At 43.9% G+C, this 14,149-nt stretch overlaps 2 protein-coding genes across 2 annotated transcripts; both read left to right on the forward strand.

Moving 5' to 3' along the window:
* Positions 1–2,318: 2,318 nt before the first annotated feature.
* LOC122941940 (gastrula zinc finger protein XlCGF53.1-like) lies at positions 2,319–8,580 on the forward strand. The gene is made up of 5 exons (XM_044299438.1): positions 2,319–2,366; positions 7,900–8,048; positions 8,178–8,357; positions 8,440–8,492; positions 8,571–8,580. Exons 2-5 carry the CDS (start codon positions 7,992–7,994, stop codon positions 8,578–8,580), a joined length of 300 nt encoding a protein of 99 aa, XP_044155373.1. The 5' UTR covers positions 2,319–2,366; positions 7,900–7,991.
* Positions 8,581–8,684: 104 nt separating this feature from the next.
* Positions 8,685–13,868, forward strand: LOC122939939 (gastrula zinc finger protein XlCGF71.1-like). The gene is made up of 3 exons (XM_044296166.1): positions 8,685–8,741; positions 9,126–9,228; positions 12,671–13,868. Exons 2-3 carry the CDS (start codon positions 9,180–9,182, stop codon positions 13,432–13,434), a joined length of 813 nt encoding a protein of 270 aa, XP_044152101.1. The 5' UTR covers positions 8,685–8,741; positions 9,126–9,179; the 3' UTR covers positions 13,435–13,868.
* Positions 13,869–14,149: the final 281 nt, after the last annotated feature.

Consider the following 14,149-nt stretch of genomic DNA (forward strand, 5'->3'; position numbering starts at 1 on the left):
GGCCCCCCTCCCCTGTATTTAGCTCATTGGTGGCCAGTGCGGCCCCCCTCCCTCCCCTGTATTTAACTCATGGGTGGCCAGTGCGATCTCCCCCCCCCCCTAATTTAAATCACCCCCCCACCCCCCCATCATTGGTGGCAGCGGAGTTCCGATCGGAGTCCCAGTTTAATCGCTGGGGCTCCGATCGGTTACCATGGAAACCAAGACGCTACTGCAGTCCTGGCTTCCATGGTTACTTAGCAATTTTAGAAGCATTATACTTACCTGCGCTGTGACCGACCGGGCGCTCCTCCTACTGGTAAGTGACAGATCTGTGCTATAAGCAATGCGCCGCACAGACCTGTCACTTACCAGTAGGGGGAGCTCCCGGCCGGTCACAGACAGCGCAGGTAAGTATAAAGCTTCTAATATTGCTAAGTAACCATGGAAGCCAGGACTGCAGTAGCGTCTTGATTTCCATGGTAACCGATCGGAGCCCCAGCGATTAAACTGGGACTCCGATCGGAACTCCGCTGCCACCAATGATGGGGGGGGGGGGGGGGGGATTTTAATTAAGGGGGGGGGGAGGCCGCACTGGCCAACAATGAGTTAAATACAGGGGATGGAGGGGGGCTGCACTGGCCACCAATGAGTTAAATACAGGGGAGGGAGGGAGGGGGGCCGCACTGGCCACCAATGAGTTAAATACAGGGGAGGGAGGGAGGGGGGCCGCACTGGCCACCAATGAGTTAAATACAGGGGAGGGAGGGAGGGGGGCCGCAGTGGCCACCAATGAGTTAAATACAGGGGAGGGAGGGGGGTCTTCCCCCTGCTGCCTGGCAGCACCGGATCTCTTACAGGGGGCTATGATAAGCACAATTAACCCCTCAGGCGCGGCACTTGAGGGGTTAATTGTGCGGATCACAGCCCCCTGTAAGAGATCGGGTGCTGCCAGGCAGCAGTCATGTCCACAGTTCTTTAGTATATTCTAATTTGAAGCGTCTGTGTTAGAATATACTGTCGGATCTGAGTTTTCACAATGTAACTCAAATCCGATGGTATATTCTAACATAGAGGCGTTCCCATGGTGATGGGGACGCTTTAAGTTAAAATATACCATCGGATTGGAGAAAACTCCGATAGGGACTTTACATTGGAAGTCAATGGGGGACGGATCCGTTTGCAATTGCACCATATTGTGTCAACGTTAAACAGATCGGTCCTCATTGACTTGCATTGTAAGTCAGGACGGATCCGTTTGGCTCCGCTCGGCCACGTCACACAGAGACAGCTCCGCTACATACACATCACACAGAGACAGCCCCGCTACATACACGTCACACAGAGACAGCCCCGCTAAATACACATCACACAGAGACAGCTCTGCTACATACACATCACACAGAGACAGCTCCGCTACATACACATCACACAGAGACAGCTCTGCTACATACACATCACACAGAGACAGCACCGCTACATACACATCACACAGAGACAGCTCCTCTACATACACGTCACACAGAGACAGCTCCGCTACATACACGTCACACAGAGACAGCTCCGCTACATACACGTCACACAGAGACAGCTCCGCTACATACACGTCACACAGAGACAGCTCCGCTACATACACATCACACAGAGACAGCTCCGCTACATACACGTCACACAGAGGCAGCTCCGCTACATACACGTCACACAGAGACAGCTCCGCTACATACACGTCACACAGAGACAGCTCTGCTACTTACACGTCACACAGAGGCAGCTCCGCTACATACACATCACACAGAGACAGCTCTGCTACATACACGTCACACAGAGGCAGCTCCGCTACATACACGTCACACAGAGACAGCTCTGCTACATACACATCACACAGAGACAGCTCCGCTACATACACATCACACAGAGACAGCTCTGCTACATACACATCACACAGAGACAGCTTCGCTACATACACGTGACACAGAGACAGCTCCGCTACATACACATCACACAGAGACAGCTCTGCTACATACACGTCACACAGACAGCTCTGCTACATACACATCTCACACAGACAACTCCGCTACATACACGTCACACAGACAGCTCTGCTACATACACATCACACAGAGACAGCTCCACTACATACACATCACACAGAGACAGCTCTACTACATACAAGTTACAGCTTCAGGTCATTCAGCACAGTCCTGCATCCTCTGACTCCTCCCACATATGATCACATGGTCATGACAACATCACAGGTCCTTTACCTCCTCCAGTAGCACAGCCTGGAGCCTGACTCCTCCCACACATGGTCACATGATTATGACATCATCAAAGGTCCTGTGATCACAGAAGAAGCATATATGTGGTGTACAGCTGTGCAGGTAAAGGTATGTGTGTAGTCGCCCTTATTGCTTTTCCCAGGCAAAAGATGACAGGACCTGTGGCTCTGATTTTATTGAAATCGCCAGCAGCTGAATTCAGGACTATGGGTTTTGTTATCTGTCATGCAGCGCCTATTTTTTGTGTATTTTAAATTTTAACTTTTTGGAGGAAATGTATCAAAACAGTTGTAAAGGAAAACTGACTTTGTTGCCCATGGCAACCAATTAGATTGATCCTTTCATTTTTCAGGGATCGTTTGGAAAACGAAAGCTGGAATCAAAAGTAGCCGAAAGTGCATTCCTGTGTATTAGGTTCCCCTCCACCCACCCCAGTGCCGCTGCCTCACGGTTCCCTCCAGTTTGACTTTTCTTGCAACTAAACGGTTGCATCAGTGACGTCGGCCTGTAAGTCACAAACGAGGCTGCAGTCGGTTTCTTATTCACGTCATTTGTATTTTTTGTTTTTTATTTCATGAATTTTAAGAAGACCTTATCACCAGTAATGAAAAAGTTGCAGTGAGCGTCCCGGGGGAAATCGGATGAAAGCAGTTTTAAAATTCAAATGACGGGCATAAATCGGGCGGTAAAGTGGGTGCCAGTTCTTGTGCCCAGAACATGTTTGGGTGTATTGTACAGGTATTTTACATAATTAAAGGGGTTGTCTCATCTGAGACAATGGGGGCATATCACTAGGACAGAGTGGGGAAAGTGGTGGCTGGAGGACTCTCTACCGCGTAATTTGAGTGCACCGCGCATGAACGGCCAATGCCAGTCTAGATGCCAGTGCTCGGCTATTTTTGGCAGCCCCATAGAAATGAATGGAGGGTCGCTGTGAATGCACAGTGCACCCCCCCACCACTTTCGGGGCTCCGTTCTCGATATAGGTGCGGGTCCCAGCCAATCAGACAATGGGGGCATATCCCAGCGATATGCCCCCATTGTCTCAGATGTGACAACCTCTTTAAGTACTGATTGTTCTGTCCCCTCTAATTATTATATCGCCTTCTATATACTTTATAATGATATTCCTTGAAATGTAGTGAGTTAAGGTCCCTTTACACGGGAAGATATTACATGCAGTGATCTCCTCCAGAGTATGTGGAGGAGCAATCGCTAATGTGATCGCTCTTCCCCATAAGGACTGGTTGTATGCCGGCAGGACATTGTGTTTACACAGCACAATCTGCTGCCAGTAAATCATCATTTTTGCTTGCCCACAAACGATCGGATTACCCAATGGAAGGCATTTCCACCGCCCGATCATCGCTAACGAGCGTTACTATGAACGCTCCTTAGCGATAATCTGTGCAGTGCTCGGCCTGTGTAAGGGGCCCTTTAGGGATAGTTAGATAACATATACAAACCCCCATTGTGCTGAGGAGGCTGCATTCCTGAGTGATTATCTCAGAGACATGCATACTGCACACTGGACATCCTTAGTAGGAGGAATTGCAAGGTATAAACCTTTGTGCACAAAGACAAATAACTGGAAGTCCTTTGGAACATCATCCAGATAGAATGTTGTAGGTCACTATCTCTATCTTTTATCACCATGGGTTGTCAGGCATGTGCTACGACATGACAAGAGTCCCCCCCCCTATTATATTGTGCAGACCAGGTACATGATTATTATTTATTCTGTATGTGATTTGTCTGTCTGACCCTATATTTAATCACACTTAGGGCTCGTTCACACAAACGTTTTTTGCGTTATGTATACGGAACCATTCATTTTAAAAAAACGGAATGTACTCTTTATGCATTCCGTTTCCGTATTTCCATTTTTCCGTTCCGTTAAAAAGATAGAACATGTCCTATTATTGCCCGCAAATCAATGGGTCCGCAAAAAAAAAACTGAACACATACGAAATGTACTCCGTAGGTCTTCCGTATGCGTTTTGATTTTGAGGAACCACCTGTTGAAAATTGTATGCCCAGCCCAATTTTTTCGATGTAATTACTGTATACTGTATATGTCATACAGAAAAACGGAATGGAACCGGAAACACTACTGAAAAAAACTGGAAATACTGCCCACAAAACACTGAAAAAGACATACGGTCGTGTGAACAAGCCCCTAGTAATATTGTAGCACTTAGCCTGTTTAAGCCTATTTATTCTCAATTCATTAAATTCACGTTAAAACATCAGGCCAGGCCGATCTCAACTATATATGATTCAGGCAGTTGCCCTCTGTATCTTATGAGTGTTAGATCAGTGGCCTGAATTCATTTAATCCTTTAAAAACAACAGTTACTTATTGAAATCAGTGAGAAATGGCAGGTTGCCCAATTTGATGCCAGTTCTCATGCCAAGAACCAGTTTCGCCAGGCTGAACTCAACTGTATCTAATGCAGGGCATCAAGCAGTGTGAGATCACTGGCCCAAATTCATTTACCGTATTTTTCGCCCCATAAGACACATTTTTCTTCCCCCAAAAGTGGGGGGAAAATGTCCCTGTGTCCTATGGGGTGAATACTAACGAGTATTTCCATTATGGAAGCTCTCATTAGTACTGGAGGACCGGGAAACAGTAAAGGCTCTGTACTCACCGCTTCCTGGTCCTCGGCTGTAGGCTGTGCTGTGGTTGCGTACAGAGTGAGGCCGCTCTGTGACCTCATGCCGTGCATGTCATGTCACAGCACAGCCGATACAGGAGGAAGAAGATTGAGGGCAGTGAGGAGCGGTGGCGTCTGGAGCAGGAGAGGTAAATCGTTTTTTTATTTTATGTGTTCTGTGGCTGGGGAATAAAGAGAGGCGTGGGGGTCTGACGAGAGGCGTGGGGGTCTGACGAGAGGCGTGGGGGTCTGACGAGAGGCGTGGGGGGCTGATATGAGGCAATGGGGTCTGATGTGAGGTCTGATTGGCGGTCTGATGTGAGGTCTGATTGGGGCCTTAAAATTGGGGTCTGATTACGATTGGGGGTCTGAGTGGTGGTCTGACCTGAGGTCTAATGAAAAGTATTTTTTTCTTATTGTCCTCCTTTAAAACCTGCCTGTCATTTGTATTGTAACGTCTCTTTAAACTGATTTCCATTTAGGACACTCACTGCAACTTTTTTATTATTGATGATAAGGTCTCATCAAAATTCATAAAAAAAATACAAATGATGTTGCAAATAAAAAAAATTATGAATAGGAGACCAATTTCAGCCTCATAAGTCACAAGATCTTTGTGGCCAATGATGGTCCTTAGAGGTCATGGAAAGATGTAACATAAGTTGACCTCAAACATAAAGGAACTGCCTTGAGTAGATATTCAACTCAGCTTCCAATATATAGAAAAGCAAAAAAAGTAACTCGTTTTATTGAGAATAACAAATGAAAATTGGTACAGTACATACTCGACAATAGCACAATGCACATACATGTATACATATATTCTTCAGTGAAATCGTCCGGTACATATGGAATGGGACACAAATCTCCAGGTACACATTATGAAAGCGGCACAGTTATAAGAAGGATCACAATAGCCCACGTCCAGAAACGAAGTACAATCCTTCCCCTCTCCCACTCCCCTACATACATGATGAAGACTCAAGGTACATAGAACCGTGGAATTCACGCCGACAGCATATGAGATGGTAATGCAGTAGCTGACGAAGAACACCAAGAGCCCCAAACCTTATCAAATTTCTGGGGACACTTTCTATTACCATACATTATTTTCTCAAACGGCAATATCTGGTTTACCAGAGCTTTCCATTGGCCTACAGTCGGCGGTCTGTCTGCCATCCAGCGCAGTGCTATGGCCTTCCTGGCTAGGAACAGAGACTCCCTTAAAAAGATGCAGACATATAAGGGGTGGGAATCACAATCCACTACTCCCAAAAGGCAAAGCTTGGGACAGCACGGAATTACCTCTGCAACTAGGGTAGATAAAGTATCCACCACCTTTTTCCAGAATGGTTGTATGTATCGACAGTCCCAAATAAGATGCCAAAAATCTGCATTAATCTGAGCACATCTGTGGCATCTCGTGTGGTCTAGTCTACCCATCTTATGTAGCCTGGTAGGTGTCAAATAACTTCTGTGAAGAATGAACAATTGAATAAGCCTGTTGTTGAGAGCAGGCGACACAGTAGATGGCGCACTCATGGCTTCAGCCCACTCCACATCAGTAATCTGCGTCACCCTTTCCTTCCACCTAGCCTCTACCAACAAGGGTTTGGATCTTACTTTGAGGTCAAGAAGATGTGTGTAGAGGTTTGAGACCATCCCTCCAGGGCCTTGTGTCTTAAAAATGCCTATTAATGGGTATTTGGAAATACCTTTTGTACTCCCTCGAAACTGGGATTGGACTGCATGTCGTAACTGCAAGAATCTATAGAAGTGAAGCCGCAAAACTCCAAACTTCTCTTGTAACTGAGAAAAAGAATATAGAATGCCCTTCTCATACAAATCCCTCAGTGTGAGTACTCCATAGTCCTTCCAGATAGTCCTCCCTTCACAATGCTGTAGGTGCGGGAACATGGGGTTATTCCATAACTCTATCTCCTCAGGAAGGTCTTGGTATTGCTGGAGCTTCGCAGCTCCCCAAACCTGATGAGCTAACCTATGTATGGGCAGTAGTCGACCCTCTATTACATGTGTGTTTTCCAGAACCGGCCACAAGGTTGACAGGCCCAAATGACACTTCAAGTAATATTCAGAGTTTGGCAAAAGGGACTGTGAAACCCAGGTGGTCAAGAATCTGAGCTGTCCTGCCAAAAAATAGAGAAAGAAATCCGGCAAAGCCGCACCTCCCTGTTGCCAACTCCTCTGCAGGGTGTCAAGGGCTAGCTTCCTTCTCTCCTTCCCCCACACAAACCTCGCTATGGCATAGTGTAGCCTCACAAAAAAGCTCTTCGGAACTGGAGTGCATGCATGTCCTAGTAAATATAATGCTTTGGGTAAGAGAATCATCTTGACAAGGTTCACCCTGCCCATTATAGATAAAGGCAGCAAAGTCCAGGACCTGAATTTATCTGCAGCATAAGACTCGATGGGAACAATGTTAAGTTGGTGTGACATTGCAGTGTCCCTGGTGATAATAACTCCTAGGTACTTGAAATGCTCCACCACCATAAGATTGTGATATACAGGGGGCCACCCCGGAGACCATAGGGGCATCAGCGCCGATTTGGCCCAATTAATACGCAAACCAGAAAAATCTCCAAACCTATTAATCAGGTCAATCGCCCGTGGCAAGGACAAATCTACTGAGTCCATAAACAGAATAAGATCGTCCGCATACAGCCCCAGTCTATCCTCTCTGCCTCCCATCGACACCCCTTTATAGATGTCATCCTGACGTATTCTAATGGCCAAATGTTCAATAGCTACTGCAAAGAGCAGCGGGGATAGGGGGCATCCCTGCCGAGTACCCCTGTGCAAGGGAAAAGTAGAGGACAGGGAGCCATTGACCATGATATTAGCAGTAGGTCGGTGATAAAGCACCTTTATCCATCTGACAAAGGTAGGACCAAAGCCAAAACATTCCCCAGTAATTGTATTTTACATGGAATTTTACATCTTCTCATCTTCTTTCCATTCAGGTTCTACAATATAGGATCCGCTCAGTGGATGTCTTCTATATAAGACCCCTCTCCTGATTCACTCGTCAAGGAAGACTAGAGACAGGGACAAGATGGCGGAGAGTATAATAAATCTCACCCTAGAGATCCTCTTCCGGCTTACTGGAGAGGTGAGAGATTCTGATGATGTCACATTACATCATCTTATCTATGTTACTAACAGATGGACATGACTAGAGAGGTGAGGGACTCTGGAGATGTATGGAGTGATATTTATTACTGTGTCTCTCCATAACCAGGACTACACAGTAGTGAAGAAGACCTCTAGTGAGCGCTGTCAGGCCCCCGTGTTTGAAGGATGGGGAAAAACCCTGAGCCTAATTACGGGGCCTCCACCTCACCCCCAGACACATGAGGAAATCAATAGAGAGAAGATCCTAGAACTCACCAACAAGATGATTGAACTGCTGACTGGAGAGGTGACACAGCTGGGAATGCTGGGACATTATACAGGAACGCTATGAAGGGATCTAGGTAATGACTGTATCATTGTGTTGTCAGGTTCCTATAAGGTGTCAGGATGTCACCATCTATTTTTCCATGGAGGAGTGGGAGTATTTAGAAGGACACAAAGATCTGTACAAGGACTTCATGATGGAGGATCACCGGCCCCTCACACCACCAGGTAATAGACATGACTAAATACACATTTCCTCTCTTTATCTGTATGTAAGGAATGAATTCAGTCACTGGATGTGTTTCCTACAGTTATGGAAGAGAGAAGAACACCGGAGAGATGTCCCAGTCCTCTTCTTCCACAGGATGGTTCAGAAGAACATCACAATGTCCCACAGGAGGATCAGGTAGATGGAGATAAGGTCTCATGAAATGTCCCCTATGATCTGTAGAGGCTGTGAAGATCTTGTGTTCAGTCTTGTTTTATCCGCCAGTATTATATGTTTTATCCTTGTATAATGAGAAAGGTGGAGATGGCAGGATTACAGCTGACCATAGACATTACATGTTTTCTGGAGCTTCTCAGAGTTTTCTGGTTATGTAGACTGCTGGTCGGATTAAGGAACCAACAGGTTGAATTTATACAGGAGACCTGCAGACATTGGGTTCAGATAAATCCTGCTTTCAGGTCATTTCCATCGTATTCTAATCACGGGTCTTTTCTGGTCATATAAAACATTCCACACGACTTCTCCAACCATCTTATGACTTTTACAATATTTATTTCACAGCTTGTGAATCCGGGTGAAGATCTGAACATTTTATGTGCTACAGAGACACATGAGATGGATGATGAGCAGAGTATAGAGAACATTCCTACAGATAACCGCCCAGGTGAGTAGTAACCAGTAATTAAAGCGGAAAGACTCGCAGATCATTTATTGGCTGAAAACTGTGTTGAATTGTTTAAAGAGTGTCTGTACTTTCACACAAATTCATTTCATTTACTAGAGAATGAAGAGAAATCCCTTGATTTAAAAAATATGCTTGCATCCACCTGAAAAAAGCTGTAAAGTCATGGCCACTAGGGGTCTCAGTTCTAGCTAAATTGTAGTCCAATACCTGTTGTCAGGCAAGATCCATCCCGAATAACAGAAACACAGAAGACGTTAGAGAGGAAGTTGGGGCGTGTTAGAGCTAGCTACGATTCTGAGCCTAATATAAGAACTGCTTCTACACAGCTTCTGAAGGTCACAGGAGCCTTCTGTTTTTCTGTGTGATTTCTCCCTCCTTATCTGTTCTGTGAGCTCTGGAGCTAAAAACAAACATAGTAGGAAGTTAGGGAAATTGCACTACAGCAGTACAGTGCTGGCAGATTCTGCAGAAGAACGATGCCTCCTGCGTCTGGGAGAAATGCATGTAGCTGTTCATCTGAAGAGGGGAATAGTTGGGCTGAAAAAGTTATTCTACAAAGAAGCACAGCCGTTACACCGTTTTTTTTTTTTTTTATAATACTCAGGTATGCTTTAAGCTCTATGTTCTGGATGAAAATGTGACACTGTTATAAGTGGCAAAACATTCTGTGTATTTAAATTATGGATATTAAAATGTAGCTATTGGTTTTTTCCTCAATAATAATAATATTTATTTATCATCTGCTGTCAGCAATTACTGTTAGTAAGTACTGATCTGTTCAATTGATTGTTATCCTAGTTCCAAACACTGAGCTCTATTTTGGTTCAGATTCTGAATTTCATGTTAAGGAGATCCTTGCCAGAGCTATAGGTTTGTTAGTATCTGTATTTCTTGGATTGACTTGGATTGCCTCTGACGTTGAATTTCTGCTGTTTGCTTTGGACCTTCTTGGATTATTGTATTGCATTAACTCTGCCAGCCTGAACTTTTGCTTGATCGATTATGAATTCTGTTCCCTGATTTTGCAAATACAATCTGATTACTACTCACATCATCCATTTCCCACGGATTCTAAAATAGAGACGCTGACTTTCATACTTGGCAACCCAGATGATCCACTATCCAGGTAGACCTTGTGTCACCTACTAATATTTATAATTTTTTATTCCACCTTACTATGATAAATGTGCTGTTTAGCAGAAATTAGATGGCTACAGCAATTGCTACCTTTCAAAAAATCATTATTGAAGTTAATTCTAGTTATATCTAAGAGAGGATGTTAGCTCATCATCTTAAAGGGGGTTTTCAGGCTTCACATCGGCCCAACCTCCTCCCCCCTCATTAAGCCTCCAAGAAAATGTTTTTCCAAAGTCTCTTAAAGGGCTTTTTCGACTTACTGTAACTGATGACCCTATAGGTCATCAGCATCTGATCAGTGGGGGTCTGACACCTGGGACCCCTGCTGATCAGCTGTTTGAGAAAGCCCCAGCTCTCAAGTAAATGGGGCTGAATTTAGTCTAGGCCATGTGACTGCTGGTCATGATTTCACTGGCCTAGAGTAAGCAGCGAGAAAGCCACTGCGTTCACTGTAGCCGCAGGACTTTCTCAAACAGCTGTTCGGCAGGGATTGCGAATATCAGACTCCATCGATCAGAGGATAGGTCATCGGTTACAAAGAGTCAGATAACCCCATTAATAAGCTGTGGATCAGTCAGCTTCTCTTGGAGAAGGTACTCCAAGAGAGCAAATGTTAGTTTCTATCTCCTTCCAAAGTGCTGCTGCTTCTACTGATTATGTCCGTCTTTGTGCCAGCGCAGTTTCTGGCTTTGTGGCTTAAGTTTTGGTATAGAAATGCTATAAGGAATGGTATAAGAGTCCAAAGGCTCTGTGCTTTTTCTTATCATAGTTAGGCCTAGATGATTTGCTGAAAAAATCATCAGCTAAGAAAAAGTGAGTGCCTAAGTCTTAACCCCCCAAAATAATTATTGGTCCAAAAACCGGAAGAAGCATCATAAAGACTTGGTAGAGCCTAAGAAAAGAAGAAAAAAAAGGAATTTGGGGCACATTTATTAAGACCAGCATTTTAGACGTCTTAAAAAAGCCCCATAGCTGGTGGTGGTTCCGCAGAAGTTTTGAAGAGGCGCCAGCCTCTCCATAACTTTGGTGCATCAAGCGCCAGTTCTAAATGTGAAACAGCTTCCGGCATAAAAAATGACAAGTGAGACGGGCCTACCGGACTCTCCCCTTCCCGCAATACAATTTTAAAACTGGCGTGAGCAGGGAGAAGTCGCAGATAGCGGTGCAATGCACCACCATCTGCGCCTGATATACTCCTATTTTAGGCATATTTCAGCTTAGTAAATGACCCCCCTTTGTTTTTATCCCCAGTCTGATGCCTCCAAAAAACCCACCCCACTGTTAATAAAGATATCCTGATGCCCAAGTGAGAAATCACCAGCAATAAGCTGCTTTCACCAGTGGTCAGTGACATCTTGTTGTGCCTCCTCATGTCCGTTTTGCTCACCTCTTTCGTAATTAAGAATCCAGCGCTATCCCCCATCATTTCCTGGGGCTCTGGACCCAAAATATCTCATGCCCGTTTTTCTAATACTCCCCTTGTTGACACTTCAGAAAGCAAAGTATTTCAAATAATCATGTCTGACATGAGCAAACATGATTATTTTATGTATAAATTGGGCAATTATATTTTCCATAGACCATGTGTTATTGAAATCCTGCCTCATATGATGCAAAAAGAGAAACTAATCTTGGTGCAGAAATGGACAACATTTTTTAGTGTGGAATATACTTTTTATGTAACGTGAGCTAGGGGCAGTTATCGATGATTTGAAGAGGGTACATGTATAGATTCTTTCCATGCCCCAGTTGCCACATGTTAGTGGCATCAGCAATTATTTAGTGGCCAGATTCACATTTGCATGAAAAGAAAACTGCATATTGTAAGCCAATCTAAAACTTGCTCCAAAGTCGTGGTTTCTTCGTACATGACCACACTGCACCTCCTCTCTGCCCTGCTCTGTCTGGGAGAACGTGAGCTAGACACCACCTAATAGTACTGACTCAAAGTCCCTTTCTTATTCTTCACTGAGCATTTAACTGGAAAAGAGTTGGTGATGGACTCCCTGAAACATGATCCTATGAAGATGCTGGCTTCAAGACAAGAGTAGAAAATACAAGAGAGCAGCCTGTTGACCTAATATCATGATCTACTGGTTCTTGTTTGGAGGTCTACTGTTAGATTGTGATCTGTTTTGCCATTTAAGCTCTTAGCTGATAACCAAATTCTGCTCCATGCCTTGCAATTATTATGGAATTTGTATATAGAAATGTGCTAATATATCAGTATAATTTTATGACCGTATCATTGAAAAATAAGATAAATTTGTTTTATTTTTAACAGATGGCTGTATGGATAACTCAGAGGAACATCCGATATCTTCAGATTTGAAAGCAAATGAGCATGTTGAACAAGACACATATGAAGAGCATGCTAATATCCCCAATGTACCCTCAGCCCCTCACAACAAAGACCTATCATCTGATCTCTTTCAGTGGGTCCTATCGTTTGATTTATCACAGTCTGTTAAACAAAACATAGAGCACAGCATGGGCGTTGAACATCCAAAAGCTCACACAGGAGAGAAGCCGTATTCATGCTCAGAATGTGGGAGACGTTTTACTTACACATCACATCTTATTAGACATCAGAGAATTCACACAGGGTTGAAGCCATATTTATGTTCAGAATGTGGGAAACGTTTTAACCAGAAATCAGATCTTGCTACACATCAGAGAATTCACACAGGGGAGAAGCCATTTCCATGCCCAGAATGTGGGAAACGATTTGCAAATAAATCAAATCTTGTGGCACATCAGAGAAGTCACACAGGGGAGAAGCCATTTTCATGCCCAGAATGCCGGAAGCGGTTTACTCGGAAATTAAGTCTTGTTGAGCATCAAAAAACTCACACGGGGGAGAAGCCATATTCATGTACAGAATGTGGGAAATGTTTTAAGCAGAAATCAGATCTTGTTGTACATCAGAGAATTCACACAGGGGTGAAGCCATTTTCATGTTCAGAGTGTGAAAAATGTTTCACTCGGAAATCAAGTCTTGTTGACCATCAAAAAACCCACACACAGGAGAAACCATGTTCATACTGAGAATGTGAGAAATCAGGAAAATCAGAACATAAGCGTTAGAGGAGTCACAAAGAGGAGAATTTATTTTGACTTACGAAATGTTGAATGCGTTCTAACCAGAAATCGGCTCTAATTGCACATCAAAGAACTCGAAAAAGAAAAAAAAAATACCATGTTCAGAAGGTGTGAAATGTTTTACCCACAAACCACGTCTTAAACACTGAAGATCTCAAATTAGTTTTGTTGACAAATTGAAAAAAAATTACTACTGATCCAGGTAAAGTCCTATAAGCAAAAGGGAAATCAATTAACAGCACTAAATAATGATTAAGAAATGTATATTAATAGCAATAATAAAATTCCCCAAAAACTGAATCCACTAACAAGCTTATAAATCCATTGTGTATATAGAATATTTCACATTTATATATATATTATTGGATCGCAATCATTAAAAATATTTGCTCTTAAACTGTAGTTGCTTGTGTTTGGACCTGTCTTTCTTTTTTTCTTTAGGGGTCGTTCCCACAGTGTTTTTTGACAACCAAATTTTACATGGGTCTTGTGCCAAACCCGCCTCCGTTGTTTTTAAGGTTTCCCATTGTTTTTAAGGTTTGGGGAGGGAAGAGGGATAAGTATAATCTACATGTGGGGACTGTGCATTAGGGGGACATTATAGTGGTTGGATAGCCCCTTTAATTGGTATCCACACAGGTACCCAATAATTTTTGGCACA

Source organism: Bufo gargarizans, chromosome 6, assembly GCF_014858855.1.
Source record: "Bufo gargarizans isolate SCDJY-AF-19 chromosome 6, ASM1485885v1, whole genome shotgun sequence".
Taxonomy (NCBI): Eukaryota; Metazoa; Chordata; class Amphibia; order Anura; family Bufonidae; genus Bufo; species Bufo gargarizans.